General features: G+C 39.8%; 1 protein-coding gene across 1 annotated transcript in view; it reads left to right on the top strand.

Annotated features, from left to right (window-relative positions):
- The window catches only part of PKHD1 (PKHD1 ciliary IPT domain containing fibrocystin/polyductin), a 425,823-nt gene that overhangs the window by 60,726 nt on the left and 345,117 nt on the right, over positions 1 to 19,980 (top strand). Inside the window, exons 30-33 of the mRNA XM_067755820.1 lie at positions 382 to 449; positions 2,127 to 3,719; positions 5,814 to 5,957; positions 12,024 to 12,243. Coding sequence (XP_067611921.1) covers positions 382 to 449; positions 2,127 to 3,719; positions 5,814 to 5,957; positions 12,024 to 12,243 — 2,025 coding nt within the window. The remainder of the gene's footprint in view (positions 1 to 381; positions 450 to 2,126; positions 3,720 to 5,813; positions 5,958 to 12,023; positions 12,244 to 19,980) is intronic.

A 19,980-nucleotide genomic window follows, 5' to 3' on the forward strand; every position in this document is an offset into this window, starting at 1 on the left:
GACCTTTAATAATAACAGTGTCTTGGGCTTTGAATAAATGGCTTCAATTACTGCACAAGCCGTGCTCAGTCCTCTTTACCCTGAAGTCCCCCTGCCCAGTATTTCTCCAGAAGTTCCCTTGCTTCATTCCAGAAAGTAGCTAAACTCTATGAGGCTGATGTGCCCACTTGATACTGAAGCAGGAAAATATCCCACTTAGCTTCTCTTCTTCACGTTTCCTTCCTTCTCTGGTGGACTGTGCCCCTCACCTGTGCTCTCCATCACAGCCCCCTTTCTTTCTTCTTCTCCCCCCAATACATACATCTCGGCTGTCTCGTGCCTTCTTTTCTCTTTTTTTTCTGACTCTCAGTTATTTCATGACCATCTCCCCATTTTCTATAGTGTGGATCTTCACATCCAGTACATCACAGAAGTCTTCAGCGTCCAGCCTTGCTGTGGGTCCGTTCTGGGTGAGTGGCTTTGACCTGACTGGTATTATTTGTTCAGCAAGTCTACTCCCTGGATATTCAGAGTTTGTTCCTGGTGAGACCAGAGAAGGGGCTGCAGGGAGAGGTGCTTTCCCCTGCACTGGGAACTGAGTGATGTACTTTGGAAGGTGTGAAAACTCAGGATCCCTTAGCCCAGTGAGTTCAGGAAATTAAAGAATTTTTAATTCTTTAAAGGAGATGTGCCTGGTTTTCTTTTTTCCTAATAGAAGGAGGCTGAAACATCTAAAAAGTGGCGCATCTCGAGTACATATCACCGAATCACTTTGCTGTACATCAGAAATGAACACAATATTGTAGATAAACTATATTTCGATTAAAAAAACAACAGTAGTAAATGAGAGAAGAGCTTCCTGAGTTAGCCATAGTTTTGATACTGCATGTGCAAGGGCAAGAGGCATGAGTCTTTGATGTCTTCGCTTGCTCTAGGGATGTAGATGAAGGACGAGACAGAGTCAGAAACACAAATGTCAACATGGGAGATGTCAGGACAGGACAAATAGAGAAATCTAGAAAACTACTCATTTTCAGAAAAAACTGAAAGCTATGTATGTATTTGCCTGTGATAATCATTGTGATAGTGGATGAAATAACACATTATCCTTAAAAAAATTTTTTTTGATTGGGGTATAGTTGATTTACAATGTTGTGTTAGTTTCAGGTATATATCAAAGTGAATTAGTTATACACATACATATATCCACTCTTTTTAAGATTCTTTTCCCATATAGGCCATTGCAGAGTATTGAGTAGTTCCCTGTGCTATACAGTAGGTACATTCTCCTTCTTGAACATAGTATAATCCTTTTTAAAGCTGCTTGGCTATACCACTGATTTGGTAATGATAAGGGGTACATTGCCCCCATCCCTGTCCTGAAGATGGGATTTGATTGTGCCTCAACTAGAAAGTGAGACGATGTCTATGAATACAGCAGCAAAATTACAAGCATGCTTCAGTGTTTCAGTTCTTCTTGATATGTCATATACACACACACACGACTACATAATACATGGAATACTGGAATATTACATAGAATAATATAGAAGATAAGTAGAAGACTTCAACAAATTAGATTTTTCATTAGTAAGTTTAATATATATAGAACAATATACATATATACTACATAATAACATAGAGAATAATACGGAATATTAGGGCAGATAATACAACAGATGACAAGAAGACTAAAGAATTTGATTTTTCATTATGTATATGTTGTATACATGTGTATATGAAATATACATATCCTCTTTCTACATAATAATTTGTAGAATCATATAGACTGACATGTTAAGATAATATAGCAGATGACAAGAGCCCTTCAAGAAATTTGATTTTTCATTAGTGTCCAAGTTGATAGAGGTTTCTAAGGATCTATAAACATACTTGGAAATTTTGTCTTAAATAGTATAAACATTCCTCTTATAGGACAATTTATATTGTTTTACTATCATGTGAAATTTAGCGCATCTGACTCCTGCCAAAATGATCATACATCAACATTGATGGGTGAGGTGAGATACTTTCACTAACACTTACCCCATCTTTTACTTGGTCCTGCTGGGGCTCACATAGGGGCTGTGAGTTCCTAGTTCTGAAATATCAGCTTTTCAGTTTTATTCTCAATATTTGTGCTTTAGGTGGAACCATCCTCAGCATCTCAGGAAGAGGGTTCAGCAGGGACCCAGGTTTGGTTTGGGTGCTCGTGGGCAATCGGTCCTGTGACATTGTGAACTCAACGGAGACGAACGTCTGGTGTGAGACCCCGCCAGCCCCCCTGCCGCCTGGTGCCCCAGCCCCTGTGGAGGTCTGGGCTGGCAGCCAGCCCTTCCCCCACCAACCTTTGCCAAGCCTGGTGGGGAAGGGCTTCATCTTCACATATGAAATGGCAGCAACCCCGGTGGTCACAGCCACGCGAGGAGAAATCACAAATCACAGCCTGAGGCTCTACGTGGAAGGGCAGAATCTCTCCAACTCAGAGGTCCTTCTGGGGAACTTGAGCTGTGATGTTGAGACCCAGTCTCCCAGTAGGAACACAAGCCTGTCTGGGTGCGCTTTTCCTCTTCACAGTTTGGAGGCGGGCATCTATCCTCTCCAAGTACGTCAGAGGCAGATGGGGTTTGCTGACATGTCTGCAGTGCCTCAGCAATTTGTGGTGTTGCCTCAGATAACAGCCATTTCCCCAACACTTGGGTCCACTTGTGGAGGGACAGTACTCACGGTGAGGGGCTTGGCTCTCAATTCCAGCAGGAGGTCAGTTCAGGTTGACATTTCAGGTCCTTTCACTTGTGTGATTTTGAGTTTGGGGGACCAGGCGGTCCTCTGTCGGATTACCCCGGCGGGTAACCCCTTGCCTGGCGCTTCCTTCACCCTGAATGTTACTGTCCTGGTTAATGGGCTGCCCAGCGCCTGTCAGGGGAATTGCACTCTTTTCTTGTGTGAAGAGACAACTCCTGTCATGGACGCCTGGACCACAAGCATCAGTGGGTCTCTGACCACAGTGCTGATTAGGGGTCAGAGGTTAGGTACCGCGGCTGATGAGCCAATGGTGTTTGTGGATGATCGCCTTCCTTGCACTGTGACTTCCTTTAATACAACCCACGTGGCGTGTTGTATCAGTGGCTTGGCCCCAGGACCCCACTACCTGTCGGTTCTTCATACGAGATATGGGTATGCTTGCTCTGGTCACGTTTACAGACACTTCCACATTTTGCCTCAAGTGTTTCATTATTTCCCCAAGAATTTCAGCCTCCATGGTGGAAGCCTCTTGACCTTGGAGGGTACAGCCCTGAGGGGACGGAACTCCACTTTAGTCTACATTGGCCAGCAGGCCTGCCTGACTGTGAACCTCAGCGCTGAGCTCATCCAGTGCGCTGTTCCTGCAGGGAATGGCTCCGTTGCCCTGGTCATAGAGGTAGATGGACTTTCTTACCAGGTGGGCGTCATTGGTTACAGCGACGCCTTCACCCCCGAATTGCTCTCAGTTTCTCAGACTGATGACGTCTTAACGTTTTCAGTGGTCGGGATCTCAGGAGCTGCGAAAGTTGACATTTTTATTGGGATGTTCCCCTGTGTGGGTGTCTCTGGCAACCGTACCCTTCTCCAGTGTGTGGTCCCATCCCTTCCTGTCGGGGAGTACCAAGTCAGAGGTTATGACCACCTGAGAGGGTGGGCCTCATCTATCCTGGTGTTCACATCCAGAGTGACCATTACAGCAGTGACCGAGAACTTTGGTAAGTCAGGCAGATGAGGCAGAAGATCTTTCTGTATATAAGTGGATCAGTAGCTCCTGTCCCTACTCTGTGAGGTAGGAAATCAACGTCAGTCTGAATGACAGAAGGAGAGAGAAGCCGGTTTTCCTCTTAACAGCCCCAGCTTCCTCCTAAAACTTTGTCATGCTCCATTTATGAGGCTTTGTTTTTTATCGAGGAGATTGTGCATATTCTCTAAGTGTTTGATTGTATTTTAATTTGATACATTAACCCGCTTTAATTTGTGCTTTAAGTAATACCATTTGTAAGAGCTCATAATTTGATCATTTAAGTAGAACATAAATGCCTTCATTTACTTTTAAACCTATCTGCCAATTTGAATTGTTTTAAACTTATTAAATATGATTAATTTTTATCATTTTGTACTATTTCACAGATGAATTCATACTCCACCAATAATAAGCCAATTGCACAGTATGATTTCATTGGTTGAACTTTTTCTTCTTTTAGATGTATTGATATTTGCCTTGCCTTTTCTTCCAGTGATGGTTTGGGTTTCTGTCCCCTTAATGTCTTACTACACTTCAGATAGCTCAAATGTGATTGTGATGCAGAAAGGTTAGAAGTAATTATGGGAGCAGGATCCTAGACTGATGAAGTACGAACCAAGCCATTTCTTGGAACAAATATGTCTGGCCTCAGCTGGGCGGGATGCTACGGGGATTGGGGTTTGGTCCTGAGTCTGTCACTATTTTAGCTGGGTAACTTTTTTAAGCCTCAGATTTCTTATTTGATAAAGGGTTTGGGGCTGGATGCTCCCTTGTTCCCCTTTCAACTCTCTAGGAATCCATGACTTTTATGGTGAGAGAGGAGGGGTAAGAATGCACCCAAGCAAAAAGTTTGTCAGGTAGCTGTGTAAATACCACCTAGATTTGACATTGAAGGCAGGAGAAACTAGACCTCTATCTCAATGTAGACTAGAGGTCTCTGCACATCTGACATTTTCAGGTGTCAGCTGACATTTTCCTTTATTGATTTTCAGACTGAAGCAAAACATGTTGTCTGTTAAGAACTGACATGATTTTACCCATCAGACAGGCACTCTTCTTACACAGCAGGTAGGAGTATAAACTGGGGCAACATTATTTTGGAGAGAAATTTGGCAGTATTCGTCAAAATTAAAAATTTACTTTTCCTTTGACCTAGCAATTCCACTTCTAAGAAGTTGCACCAGTTTTACTCATATAAGTGTATATAGTTCATTGCACCATCCTTAATTGCAGAAAAAGAGGAGAAATTATGGAACTATCAATCAATAGGAAGATTGCTCAATAAATTATGGAATAATCATATGATGGAATTCTAAGTGGCTATTAAAATGATGAGCTAGGGGGCTTCCCTGGTGGCACAGTGGTTGAGAGTCCGCCTGTCGATGCAGGGGACACGGGTTTGTGCCCCGGTCCGGGAAGATCCCACATGCCGCGGAGGGGCTGGGCCCGTGAGCCATGGCCGCTGAGCCTGTGCGTCCGGAGCCTGTGCTCCGCAGCGGGAGAGGCCACAACAGTAAGAGGCCCGCATACTGCAAAAAAAATAAATAAAAAATAAAAATGATGAGCTAGATCTGTATATATAGACTTGGAAAAATGTTTATGCTACACTTCTAATTTTTAAAAAAAGTTGTAGAATATTATGTATAGAATGACCCCTTTGTATAAAAAAACCTATATGCTTAGAAAATTCAAGAAGAATTCACAAGAAATTCTATACATGGCTACTTCTGGGGAGTGAGATAAGTAGTTAGGGGAAGTTTTTCTTTCACTTTATACTCTTCTGTATAAAAAGTTTAAGAACGATAAATAAGCATTATTTTTCTACATAGGAATTTTTACACGTTTTATAGGTTGTTGAATTATTGGGGTTTGACAGAATAAGGGCTCCAGGCTTTGGAGGCCAGAGCTTAGTGAGAAGAAACTGAGAAAACAGGGAATCTAAGGCCAGTGTGTGGACTCAGGAGGGCATAGAAAGAATGAAGGGGAGCAGGAAAGCATAGGTTTGAATTCTGAGTAAAGAAAGATTTGCCTCTATGATGGTGAACTCATCATTTTGTCTTTAAAGGCTGCCTGGGTGGAAGGCTCGTGCATGTGTTTGGAGCAGGATTTTCTCCTGAGAACATCTCAGCTGCCGTGTGTGGTGCTCCCTGCCAAGTCTTGGCTAACGCGACAGTGTCTGCCTTCAGCTGCCTGGTTCTGCCCCTGGATGGTCAGGAAAAATGCCATATTCGTTTTTTAAAGAGTGTATATGGAAATGACATACTTTGGTTAACTCCATTTTTTTGATAATTAATGCTGTATTGACTTTAAATTTTTCTATGTGTTCCTGGGGGGGAAAAATACACTGATCCCATCTAAAATGGTAGTTAGAATTGGGGACCACCTGTTAAGATGAGTCATAACAGCTTTTGTCATGTTAATGACAACAAAACATTTATCACCTATGTTCTTTTTTTCTAAACATCTTTATTGGAGTATAATGGCTTTACAGTGGTGTGTTAGTTTCTGCTTTATAACAAAGTGAATCAGTTATACATAAACATATGTTCCCATATCTCTTCCCTCTTGCGTCTCCCTCCCTCCCACCCTCCCTATCCCACCCCCTAGGTGGTCACAGAGCACCGAGCTGATCTCCCTGTGCTATGCGGCTGCTTCCCACTAGCTATCTACCTTATGTTTGGTAGTGTATATATGACCATGCCACTCTCTCACTTTGTCACTTTGTTACCCTTCCCCCTCCCCATATCCTCAAGTCCATTCTCTAGTAGGTCTGTGTTCTTGACGGCAGTCATATGAAGATGGAGAAAGTAGTTCTGAGTGGTGAATACTAGTTTCAGTGACAGCCTAGGCATCGTGGAGAAAACAATTTTGTCTTGTTCTGAGGTGGGGCTGCTGAAAATGTCTGCCTTCTGGAGGTCCTAGTGAAGGGATTAGATCATTCTGCTGGAGAGCTCTTGCATATTAGTGTGCTCAGGTCTTGAATCTTATTATAGGAAAAAAAGGCCAACATTAACATTATCCTTCTATTCTGTAAAGTCCAGATAATTACCTGAGCCCTTACTCAGTAAAACACCACGATCTCTCACTGTTGTAAGCTTTGTAGCCATCATATAAATTGTGGCACGGGAAGCCATGTCTTTGTGGGGTGGAGGGTTTAGAATGGAATGTGCAAAGCTTTGATATTTCTATGATGGGGCTCACAACACATGCTTATAACCTACTGAGCTTCAGAAAAAAAAGTCTCAGGGATGAAATTACTATTATCACTACAGGGTCAGCTAAGCCAGGTGGTTATTTGGTTTGCATAATCATAGATCTTATACCTGTGCACTTAAAAATAATTTGTACTCATGTTTTCTGTAAAATGCTTTAAGTTATATTCCTAATTTCTGTGTCTGCAACTTGAATGTTGGTGAAAGATTTACAGTGATAAAAGCATCACTTCTGAGCTTGGACAAAAATTCCATGATGGCTAATACTGTTGTGATGGCAGTTACATTGGATGGTCTTAGACCAGAAGGAGGAGTGGTGGTGGTGGCCGTGGGGATTGGGAGGAAGGAGAGGAGGAGGAAAGGAGGGAAGAGGAGAAAGAATCCTTGCTTACGATAGTGGAAATCGAGTGTCCTATGACCTCATGTATATGAGCAGAACATCACAGATGAGAGATCTGTTCTACTTAAGATTCCACAATAGGAAATTTAGGATATGGTAGAAAGTTGAAGTTAATATGTCTGTTTCTTCCTCTGTTCTAACTCCTGTGCCTAGAACTGTCCTGGCTTAGGGGACGTGCAAAATTAATGTTCGATGAAAGAATAAATACGGGAATTGGGAAATGGTGGAAACGTAAAACCGACTCCCCATTTCTAGGTCCTAATATTTAACAAATACTGCTACAGTTTTTTTGGAGGGGGCGGGGGGCTTTCACGTATACACTATTTAAATTAATCAACTCTTTGCTATTATTTCAAGACATCTAGTTTCAACCAGAAGTACAAACTAAAAACCAATGAAGTTTCAGGGTCAGGTAAATTGTGTTATTGGGAGTTTTATAACTCATAGGAGAGGAATAAAATAAATTATTATATTTTAAAAGATTTGATTAAATTTAGAAAAAGAATTCTCAAAATTCCTTGATTTTTAGAAGAGGAAAACATGAGTGAGGCGCTGTAACTTTTACCATTGTCACTAGGTGTCAGCAAACACTCATTGATTGTACAAGGGCCGCTCATTTACTCTGGGGAAATGGATAATTTATTTTCCTCTTTCATTAAAAAAGAATTGGGAGATTGGGATTGACATAAATACACTAATATGTATAAAATAGTTAATCAGAGCCTTCTGTATAAAAAAATAAATGAAATAAAATTCAAAATAAAAAAAGTCTTTTAAAAGACTTTTAAGTAGTGTCTATAAAGATGGAGAGGAACTGGCGGAATCCAACTCCACTGGTTTCTTTTTTTTTTAACATCTTTATTGGAGTATAATTGCTTTACAACGTTGTGTTAGCTTCTGCTGCACAACAAAGTGAATCAGCCATATGTATACACATACCCCATATCCCCTCCCTCTTGCATCTCCCTCCCACCCTCCCTATCCTACCCCTCTAGGTGGTCACAAAGCACGGAGCTGATCTCCCTGTGCTATGGGGCTGCTTCCCACTAGCTATCTGTTTTACATTTGGTAGTGTATATATGTCCATGTCACTCTCTCACTTTGTCCCAGCTTATACTTCCCCCTCCCCGTGTCCACAAGTCCATTCTCTATGTCTGCATCTTTATTCCTGTCCTGCCTCTAGGTTTGTCAGAACCGTTTTTTTTTTTTAAGATTCCATATATATGTGTTAGCATACGGTATTTGTTTTTCTCTTTCTGACTTACTTCACTCTGTATGACAGACTCTAGATCCATCCACCTCACTACAAATAACTCAATTTTGTTTCTTTTTATGGCTGAGTAATATTCCATTGTATACATGTGCCACATCTTCTTTATCCATTCATCTATCAGTGGGCATTTAGGTTGTGTCCATGTCCTAGCTATTGTAAATAGTGCTGCAATGAACATTGTGGTACATGACTCTTTTTGAATTATGGTTTTTTCAGGGTATATGTCCAGTAGTGGGATTGCTGGGTCATTTGGTAGTTCTATTTGTAGTTTTTTAAGGAACCTCCATGCTGTTCTCCATAGTGGATGTATCAATTACATTCCCACCAGCAGTGCAAGAGCGTTCCCTTTTCTCCACACCCTCTCCAGCATTTACTGTTTCTAGACTTTTTGATGATGACCATTCTGACTGGTGTGAGGTGATACCTCATTTGTAGTTTTGATTTGCATTTCTCTAATGATTAGTGATGTTGAGCATTCTTTCATGTGTTTGTTGGCAGTCTGTATATCTTCTTTGGAGAAATGTCTGTCTAGGTCTTCTGCCCATTTTTGGATTGGGTTGTTTGTTTTTTTTGATATTGAGCTGCATGAGCTGCTTGTGTATTTTGGTGATTAATCCTTTGTCACTCTACTGGTTTCTTACTTAAGATCCAGGATGGGAGTTGGGGATTCTGTGTATCCCTGAAATTGGATAAGACATTTTGAGAATATGATTGTGTATTTTTTTTTGTAGGAAGTAGGTCTACAGTGTACATCAAATTGTCAAAGGAGTGTGTCTCATAAATTATTAAAAACTACTAAATAATTCCCCTACTTTCAGATAGGATTGCACAGAACCAATTTAGTTAAGAATCTGTTATATTTTAAAAGACTTTTTAGTGGGCACTTTCACAGCAGCGACCCATACAAGTGTTTCACAGTTGTCTTTCTCAGGGAAATCTATCCTTTTACCTACTAATGTTCCCCACTCTACTTTTTTCAACCTTAATCAGCTGACAGCCCTTGGGAAAGCTGAATAATTTCAGTCCTTCTAACACAGTGCTTCTCAATGATATTATTATTGAGAATTACTGAAAAAATATTATTACCGGAGCAGCAACAGTAGCAGCACCTGGGATTTTGTTAACAGTGCGAATCCTTGGGACCTACTGTATCAGAAACTTTATAGCAAGTAAACATTTTAGTATTTCTCTTCTGAGCTTCTTGAGTATAATCTGTAAAAATATGCAGTCACTATGCTGTACACCTGAAACTAACATAATATTGTAAATCAACTATACTTCAATAAAAGTTAAGAAATGTAGAGCTCTAAAAATGTCCTGTTAAAAAAAAAATGTCCTGTTGCTGCTTTTGGGGTCATCATCTTTACTTTTCCCCCAAATTGTATTTCTAACAAAAGAAGAATTTTCTTTCTTCATATGATAGGTTGCTAAAGCATCTTGTCAGTCTAATACTCTGTATTTGTTTAAAATCAGCAAGATCTTTGATCTTTTGGGTTCTTGCATTTATATCTTGAGTTATACCACATGACTTCTTCATGGAAACTTTGACTTTTCCATGAGGCATGAAAAGCTAAAGTGATTAAGGTCGCACAGCTATTTTGTGGCAGAACCTTGAGTAAAATCCATGGATTCTGATCCCCAACGCTGGGCACTTTTCATAATTCACCTTGTCAATTTGCATCCACCTAATCACCCATAATGAGTTCATTATTTTATAGGTGTTAAGCCTGTTTTTATTTGCCCCAGGGCTTACTAACTGGAAAGTTCTCATGTTTCCTCTATCCATACAAGACTCTTACTTTCCAGACATTTTAATTGCTGTAATTCTTTGGGAACACAGTCACAGAACCTACTATGTGTTAGGTGCTTTGGAATATACCAGCAATAATAATACTATTTGTGTGTGATTGAATAACGGCAAACCCTCTCATGTACTTGTCTTATCCCTTGCTGCATGCAGCCCTGTGATGTAGGCAGGCCTCTTAGCTTCAAGCTCATAGCCCTTGATAACATGTGTTACGTACCTGCATGAACAAGCTAGCTGCAGAGGTAGAAGGCTAGAGGAAATTTTTCTTTTCTATTTTATTAAGGTTTTCAGGCAGAGATGCTCCCAAACCATCTCATGTAGAGATTTGTTCATCCTCCTGTTAAAGGTTTTTGCCAGTCTGGCTTGGTGATGCTTTTTACATCGTGTCTCATGACCTGGAAAGAAATGGGCTCAGGGTCAGAGGGCTTCAAATCATTGCTATTCTTCTTTATGAAATGTTAATAGTCATAACTCTATGAGAATCAAGAACTTCTGTTAATCAAGAGATCCCATAAAGAGAATGAAAAGTCTAGCCACAAATCTGGAGAAGGTATTAGTAAGCATATAACCTCTGTAGGATTAGTACCCAGAATATAAAACTCACAAATCAATAAGGAAAAGACAAGCATTCCAATAGAAAAAAAGGCAAATGACAGAAATGGGAATTTCATAGAAGGGAAAATACGTTGTTACTAAACATATAAAAACTTGCTCAACCTAAAAATTAATGATGAAAATTCAAAATAAGGCCACAATGAGATGCTGTTGTATACTCACTGGACTGGGCAAAATTAAGAGTCTGATAATCCCAAGTGCTGACAATTATGTGGGTTACTGGGAAGTCATAAATATAGGTGGTAGGAACGTGAAATGACACAACCACTTTGGAAACAACATGGCACTGTCTTGTAAGGTTGAACTTGCACCTACCCTGTGAGTAGACAATTTTCTTAGAGGTATATACCCTAGAGAAAATTCCATACATGTTTGTAGTAGCAAAACCTGGGAATTACCCAAAAGTCCATTGGTGACAGAATAGGTAAATATATTGTAGTACTTTCACAGAATGCAGTGTTGAACAGCAGTGAAAATGTTTGAACAACAGTTACATGCAATAATAGGGCTAAATCTTGGAAACATAATATCGAGTGCAGAAAGCAGGTCTAAGGATATTATGCCATGTAGTCTATTTTCTAAAGTTCAAAAAGAAGTAAAATTCAACAATCTCCTGTTTAGGATACAAACCCATGTGAGAAAGCTATTTAAAAAATGCAAGTGTTTGTTTCTGAGAATGAGGAGGAAGTGGGTAGACCTGGCCAGGAGCACGGTATTGGCTTATGTTGGCTGAATTTATGGTACATTCACCTGAGTTTTCTGACTAGGTGATTCATATTTTACAAAAACATGATTTGTATCTTCTGTATGAATTATGTACACATAGTACACTTTTAAGAAGAGTAAATGAATAAGTTTATTTTCCTATTGGTCAAGGAAAAACACTTGGGCTTGGTTGATGTAAGAAATTAAGGCCTTTAGTTTTTTCTGTGGTTATTACCTAACCCAACGTTGACCGTTTCATGCAGTGTCCTTGGCTTTCCTGTGTGGCCTGAGGCCTGAGGAGGAGAACTGTGAGACCTCTGGCTGCAGCTACGTGCAGTGTGATTTGACTGTCGCTGTGGGGACAGAGCGCCTGCCCGAATCATGGCCTTATTTCTACACCTGTGAAGAGAGTTCCCGATGCATCTGTGCACAAGATCGTTGGACAGCGTCCGTCTTTCCATCTTTCTCAGGCCTCTTCATCAGGTAACCCAGTCCTCTCCCTCCCTGACCTTCCCCACGAATGCACAGCCAGTGGATTAATGGAATTCTCAGGAACGGCAGGCTGCGTGGACACAGCCCTAGGGCCAACCCTCTTGTTGGAGGGACTGTTCCATTGTGGATTCCAGCCAGTCTGCATATCAAAGAGTCTCCTGTCTTTTCAAGTGTTCAAGAGAACATCTGAAAAATCTGCCCAGTAAACAGCCTGCTTTGTTCTTGCTTAGATTTTAATATTTATCTTCCGATCCAGAGCAACATCTGGTGAATGCCAATGGGGGAAAAAGATTAGACATTATGAAAAACAGAAGGCTCTTTTCCCGTTTCCCTTTTCTTTTCTTTCCAAACAGATTCACAAGTATGAGAAAAAGTCATAGAGAAATCCAGCAGATTGTGCAATGTTTATTCAGAAGAAAGGGGGATGCATGGGCCGAAGGACTGTAGATCTAGGATTTAAAAGCCATAGGCTTATAAGTTTTTGAACTTAAAAAGTAAACAAATAAATACCACAACTTTCCAGGTAAAAATCCCCTTTTCTAAACACATTTAAAAAAAAGTGTGGTCCTGTCGGTTGCTCTAGATGACCTTCATTTCTGCAAGCAGCTTCCTTACTGTGAAGTGTGATATTTCAGTGCTGAATGTGGCCCTGTGTCCTTCTTTATTTCTTATCTAGATAGAGTGGTTACATCCTATTATTTAATGAAGGCCTCTTTCCCCATTAAAAAATAAAACTAAACAAGACCAACTACCCAGAGGAAAAGTGAGAACCAGCCCTTTCCATGGCAGTCAGAATTTCTGATGTCCTAAGACAGCCCGTGTTTTACTTTTTAACATCTTTATTGGAGCATAATTGCTTTACAGTGGTATGTTAGTTTCTGCTTTATAACAAAGTGAATCAGCTATACATATACATATATCCCCATATCTCCTCCCTCTTGCATCTCCTCCCACCCTCCCTATCCCACCCCTCTAGGTGGTCACAAAGCACCGAGCTGATCTCCCTGTGCTATGCAGCTGCTTCCCACTAGCTATCTATTTTACGTTTGGTAGTGTATATATGTCCATGCCACTCTCTCACTTCGTCTCAGCTTACCCTCCCCCCTCCCTGTGTCCTCAAGTCCATTCTCCACATCTGCGTCTTTATTCCTGTCCTGCCACTAGGTTCTTCGGAATCTTTTTTTTTTTTTTTTTTTTTTTAGATTCCATATATATGTGTAAGCATATGGTATTTGGTTTCTCTTTCTGACTTACTTTGCTCTGTATGACAGACGCTAGGTCCATCCACCTCACTACAAATAACTCAATTTTGTTTCTTTCTATGGCTGAGTAATATTCCATTGTATATATGTGCCACATCTTCTTTATCCATTCATCTGTCACTGGACACTTAGGTTGCTTCCATGTCCTAGCTATTGTAAATAGTGCTGCAATGAACATTGTGGTACATGACTCTTTTTGAATTATGGTTTTCTCAGGATGTGTGCCCAGTAATGGGATTGCTGGGTCATTTGGTAGTTCTGTTTTTAGTTTTTTAAGGATCCTCCATACTGTTCTCCATAGTGGCTGTATCAATTTACATTCCCACCGACAGTGCAAGAAGATTCTTTTCTCCACACCCTCTCCAGCATTTCTTGTTTGTGGATTTTTTGATGATGGCCATTCTGACTGGTGTGAGATGATATCTCATTGTAGTTTTGATTTGCATTTCTCTAATGATTAGTGATGTTGAGCATCCTTTCATGTGTTTGTTGTCAATCTTTTCATCTTCTTTGGAGAAATGTCTATTTAGGTCTCCTGCCCATTTTTTGTTGCGGTTGTGTGTTTTTTTGATATTGAGCTGCATGAGCTGCTTGTAAATTTTGGAGATTAATCCTTTGTCAGTTGCTTCATTTGCGAATATTTTCTCCCATTCTGAGGGTTGTCTTTTCGTCTTGTTTGTGGTTTTCTTTGCTGTGCAAAAGCTTTTAAATTTCATTAGGTCCTATTTGTTTATTTTGTTTTTATTTCCATTTCTCTAGGAGGTGGGTTGAAAAGGATCTTGCTGTGATTTATGTCATAGAGTGTTCTGCCTATGTTTTCCTCTAAGAGTTTGATAGTGTCTGGCCTTAACATTTAGGTCTTTAATCCATTTTGAGTTTATTTTAGTGTAGAGTGTTAGGGAGTATTCTAATTTCATTCTTTTACATGTAGCTGTCCAGTTTTCCCAGCACCACTTACTGAAGGGGCTGTCTTTTCTGTGTTGTATATTCTTGCCCCCTTTATCAAAGGTAAGATGACCATAGGTGCATGGGTTTATCTCTGGGCTTTCTATCCTGTTCCATTGATATTTATGTTTTTGTGCCAGTACCTTACTGTCTTGATTACTGTAGCTTTGTAGTATGGTCTGAAGTCAGGGAGCCTGATTCCTCCAGCTCTGTTTTTCTTTCTCAAGATTGCTTTGGCTATTCCATACAAATTGTGAAAGTTTTTGTTCTAGTTCTGTGAAAAATGCCGTTGGTAGTTTGATAGGGATTACATTGAATCTCTAGATTGCTTTGCGAAGTATTGTCATTTTCACAATGTTGATTCTTCCAATCCAACAACATGGTATATCTCTCCATCTGTTTTATCATCTTTAATTTCTTTCATCAGTGTCTTATAGTTTTCTGCATACAGGTCTTTTGTCTCCTTAAGTAGGTTTATTCCTAGGTATTTTATTCTTTTTGTTGCAATGGTAAATGGGAGTGTTTCCTTAATTTCTCTTTCAGATTTTTCATCATTATTATATAGGAATGCAAGAGATTTTTGTGCATTAATTTTGTGTCCTGCTACTTTACCAAAATCATTGATTAGCTCTAGCAGTTTTCTGGTGGGATCTTTAGGATTCTTTATGTATAGCATCATGTCATCTGCAAACAGTGACAGTTTTATTTCTTCTTTTCTGATTTGGATTCCTTCTATTTCCTTTTCGTCTCTGATTGCTGTGGCTAAAACTTGCAAAACTAAGTTGAATAATAGTGGTGAGAGTGGACAACCTTGTCTTGTTCCTGATCTTAGTAGAAATGGTTTCAGTTTTTCACCATTGAGATTGATGTTGGCTGTGTGTTTGGCATATATGGTCTTTATTATGTTGAGGTAAGTTCCCTCTATGCCTACTTTCTAGAGGGTTTTTATCATAAATGGGTGTTGAATTTTGTCGAAAGTTTTTCTGCGTCTATTGAGATGGTTATATAGTTTTTCTCCTTCAATTTGTTAACATGGTTTATCACGTTGATTGATTTGCATATATTGAAGAATCCTTGCATCCCTGGGATACACGCCACTTGATCATGGTGTATGATCCTTTTAATGTGCTGTTGGATTCTGTTTGCTAGTATTTTGTTGAGGATTTTTGCATCTATGTTCATCAGTGATACTGGCCTGTAGTTTTCTTTCTTTGTGACATCTTTGTCTGGTTTTGGTATCAGGGTGATGGTGGCCTTGTAGAATGAGTTTGGGAGTTTTCCTCCCTCTGCTATATTTGGAAGATTTTGAGAAGGATTGGTGTTAGCTCTTCTCTAAATGTTTGATAGAATTCACCTGTGAAGCCATCTGGTCCTGGGCTTTTGTTTGTTGGAAGATTTTTAATCAGAGTCTCAATTTCAGTGCTTGTGATTGCTCTGTTTTTATTTTCTGTTTCTTCCTGGTTCAGTCTCTGAAGGTTGTGCCTTTCTAAGAATTTGTCCATTTCTTCCAGGTTGTCCATTTTATTGGCATAGAGTTGCTTGTAGTAATCTCTCATGATCCTTTGTATTTCTGCAGTGTTGTTACTTCTCCATTTTCATTTCTAATTCTATTGATTTGAGTCTTCTTTTTTTTCTTGATGAGTCTGGCTAATGGTTTATCAATTTTGTTTATCTTCTCAAAGAACCAGCTTTTAGTTTTATTGATCTTCGCTATTGTTTTCTTCATTTCTTTTTCATTTATTAATTCTTCATACTTTGATCCAGCGATTTTACTTCCAGGATTTTAAGAAAGCAGTTGGAAATATGTAACATTTATGAAGAACTATAGTCTTCAATGCTTTAGGTATATTAACAAAAACAGTTGAAATGAAGTAAGCGTTTAGTAATAAAGAATGAATCCAAGTGATAATATACTAAGAACCTTGAAAAACCATGGTGTAGAACATTTAACCAAAGAACGAAATGCTTACAGTATACTGAGGAGTGAAAGGTACAGGTCACAAAATAGTGCCTCAATGAAGTCCTGATGGTGTTTATAGTACATGTACATGTGTCACACAACAGGTGATTGGGAAAAAGACCGGAAGGATGTATTCTAAAATGCTGATAGTGCCTATCCCTAGGGGGCTGGAGGACTGATCATATTTGTTTTCTTCATTGTGTTTTTATGTAATTTTTTCAGTGAACATGTACTAATTTAATAACCAGAAAACACAATATAAATTTTACATGGGGTGCTAGGAATATCATGTGCTAAATAGCTTACCTTGGTTCCTCTTAAGATTGTGCTTGTGAACGCAGAGAACTACTTTCCAGGGTCTTTGCAAAGAACCCATTTCCATTAAATGGTTTAACCCCCTGCCAGCCACTACCACTATGGATTTGATGTCATTTGGCAAAGACAGACATTTGTATCTGTGGCACATATGTGCCCAGTTTGTCCATCCATCCAGTAGTTATCAAGTGTTTATTATGTTCCAGGTACTGTGCCAGGAGCTGGTGACTCAGTGGTGAATGAGATGCAAAGTCCCTGTCCTTAAGAGTAGTGGAGGAGGCCAAACAATAAACAAGATGATCACATGTTCTGATAAGGGCTATAAAGTGATAAAAAACAATGGAGGCTGCTTTTAAAAATTTTTTTATTTCATTTTTTGTTATTATTGTTTTTTAAATTGCAGTATAGTTGATTTACAATGTATCAGTTTCAGGTGTACAGCAAAGTGATTCAGTTATACAAATATATTATATTTATATATATATATATATATATGTTCTTTTTCAGATTCTTTTCCCTTTTAGATTATTACAAGATACTGAATATAGTTCCCTGCACTACACAGTAGGTAGTGATATCAAACGATATTTGTCTTTCTCTGTCGGGCTTACTTCACTTAGTATGATAATCTCTAGGTCCATCTATGTTGCTACAAATGGCATTATTTCATTCTTTTTTATGGCTGAGTAATATTCCACTGTATGTGTCTGTGTGTGTGTGTGTGTGTGTGTGTGTGTGTGTGTGTGTGTATCTCACATCTTCTTTATTCATTCATCTGTCAGTGGACATTTAGGTTACTTCCATATCTTGGCTATTGTAAATAGTGCTGCAGTGAACATTGGAGTGCATGTATCTTTTTTTTTCCCCAAGGGAAAGATACTCATTTATTTTTATATTTTTTTACATTTTTTTAAAATTTTATTTTATTTATTTATTTATACAGCAGGTTCTTATTAGTTATCCATTTTATACATATTAGTGTATATATGTCAATCCCAATCTACCAATTCAACCCACCCCCACCCCCACCCCTCCCCTGGAGTGCATGTATCTTTTTGAATTATAGTTTTCTCTAGATATATGCCCAGGTGTGGGATCACTGGATCAGCTCAGAGGAGGTTTCTCTGAAGAAGTGCCTTTTAAGCTGAGCTAAGGACAAGTGTCATTATGGAGAGTCAGGCAGTGGGGGCAGCAAGTGCAAAGGACCCATTAAGTTTCATGAACTGTCAGAGGTCAGAAGGGCAGGAGTAGGGTTAGAAGGAGGAAAAGTGGCTCGAGAAGAGCTCGGGGATGTATTATGGCCTCAAAGGCCATAGTAAGGAGTTTGGATTCTATTCTAAGAACAGACTAAGTATCTTTCTAAAGTCACAGTCAAGCCCCGGCAGTATCAGGACTGGAACCCAAGGCTTCTGACTCACAGTGTACTCAGCATGATGCTGTATTGTTGGCATCAGTAACAGAGCCTTGGCTGGGCTGTGCGGGTCCAGGAGATTTGAGACATGGGAAGCAATTTCAGGCTAAGTGAGGGAGGCAGAATGATGGCATGTGTTTTTACTGCCTACCATAGAGAGTGCATCCAAGGAGAATATCTGCTTACTTTTGGATCTGGTTGGACCGACTGAAAGAGCAATAGATTGGGACTCAGGAAACTTAGGTTCTAGAACTCTCTCTCCCACCGTTTGGGCCAAATATTCTTACCACATTCCCTCAAAATAAATATTTGTGTGCATGCGTGTGTGCATGCACATCCATATCATCTATATCTATGTATTTCTCTGTGTACACATATGTCTATAGTTAAAACTGGCCAACTGTGCTCCTTAATTTGTAGGATGGTTGTGGAAGAAAACATGACATAGTAATATTAAGAAACTTTGAAATTTTGCAAATGTTAGTCCATTTTTGACATCTTGGTGTCTCTGCTCATCTTGATGATGGCTTTTTAATGAAAAAAATTTCTAGTCATATAATCAGGGCCAAAAAAGAAAAGAAATATGAGCTAAAGGTTGTGAAAAAGTCTAAGCCAGCAGAAAAGCGTTTTAACTCTTTCAGAGCAAAAAGAACATGATTTGTTTTCACTTTCTTCTTGTATCGGGAAGCAGGGCACACAGGGTGGGAAGCAGCCTGGAAACACAGGACAATGCAAGGCTGAGTCAGGGATGCCGTGGTGCCCAGGCCTATGCCTGACATCACAGAGGTGGGAAGGACCTTCTGTACCATGGTCACTAGTCTTTCCTGGGAAGATCAGTGGCCCCACTGTGACATCTGCTTCTTCTGTCTTGTGCCTACGACTGCGGGGAACAGACTGTCTCCTCCGGGAACGGCCTGGAAAGCCACAGCGACCCTTGTTACAGCATCGACAGATATCAGCAGAGTCTTCTACTGGGGGACCAGCTGTTAGAGCACTTGCTGAAGAAACAGGCTTTGTTTAATTTGTTCAGGACTTGGTCAGCTGGAGTGACCTTCCAATGGCAGGTGATATATATTGTTTCTGGAGTCACTAGCAAAATGGAACAATCCACTGTGAGCTGGTGGGCATTGCTACAGGCAGATGAAAAGAGGGCAGGGTGACTTACCTCATTTTACTCTAACCTTTGCTGACGAAGAACCTAGAAGGGGCAGAAGAAGTCTTGTTAGGAGGTGGAAGGCCATGATCAAGAAAGGTTGTAAAGGTCACTCCTTCCCTTGAGTTCAAGTCAGTATCCCAGATCATCATATAGTGAGTATAAAAAACCTGCTCATATGAGTGAAGATCCACAGTTGGAAATGAACATGAGAGGGGAGCACAGAACAGAGAGGTGACAGGCAAATATTCTTTCCCTTGCCTAAGAAGCAAAAAAAGGGAATTCTGGAAAGGTAGACAACTAAGTTTACATTATCCCTGACAAAATTCCAGAATGAATTATTAATCAGATGGCTTGTGAGCCTTCAGAAATGGGAGTAGCAATCTGGGAACCGATTCACAAGGAACGAGATGGTGTGGAAAACCAACTTCATTTCCTTTCTGATGGCTTTATAAGAGATTTATGATGGCAATGGTGATGGAGAGCTTCTTAAACTATTCTAGCAACCCTCCTACCCCCCGCCCCCCAGTAGCAAAAGAAAGGTTCTAGCTGCAAAGCCCAAGGTACCCTGTCACAGAATCAAGTTGCTTTGAAGTCAGGTGTTTTATTTGAAAAGTCCATGTGAATTTTGCATTCTACTTCATCATATTTCCATAGGTATCTAAATATTACATTTTAATTT

Source organism: Pseudorca crassidens, chromosome 10 (genome assembly GCF_039906515.1).
Source record: "Pseudorca crassidens isolate mPseCra1 chromosome 10, mPseCra1.hap1, whole genome shotgun sequence".
In the NCBI taxonomy this organism is placed as follows: Eukaryota; Metazoa; Chordata; class Mammalia; order Artiodactyla; family Delphinidae; genus Pseudorca; species Pseudorca crassidens.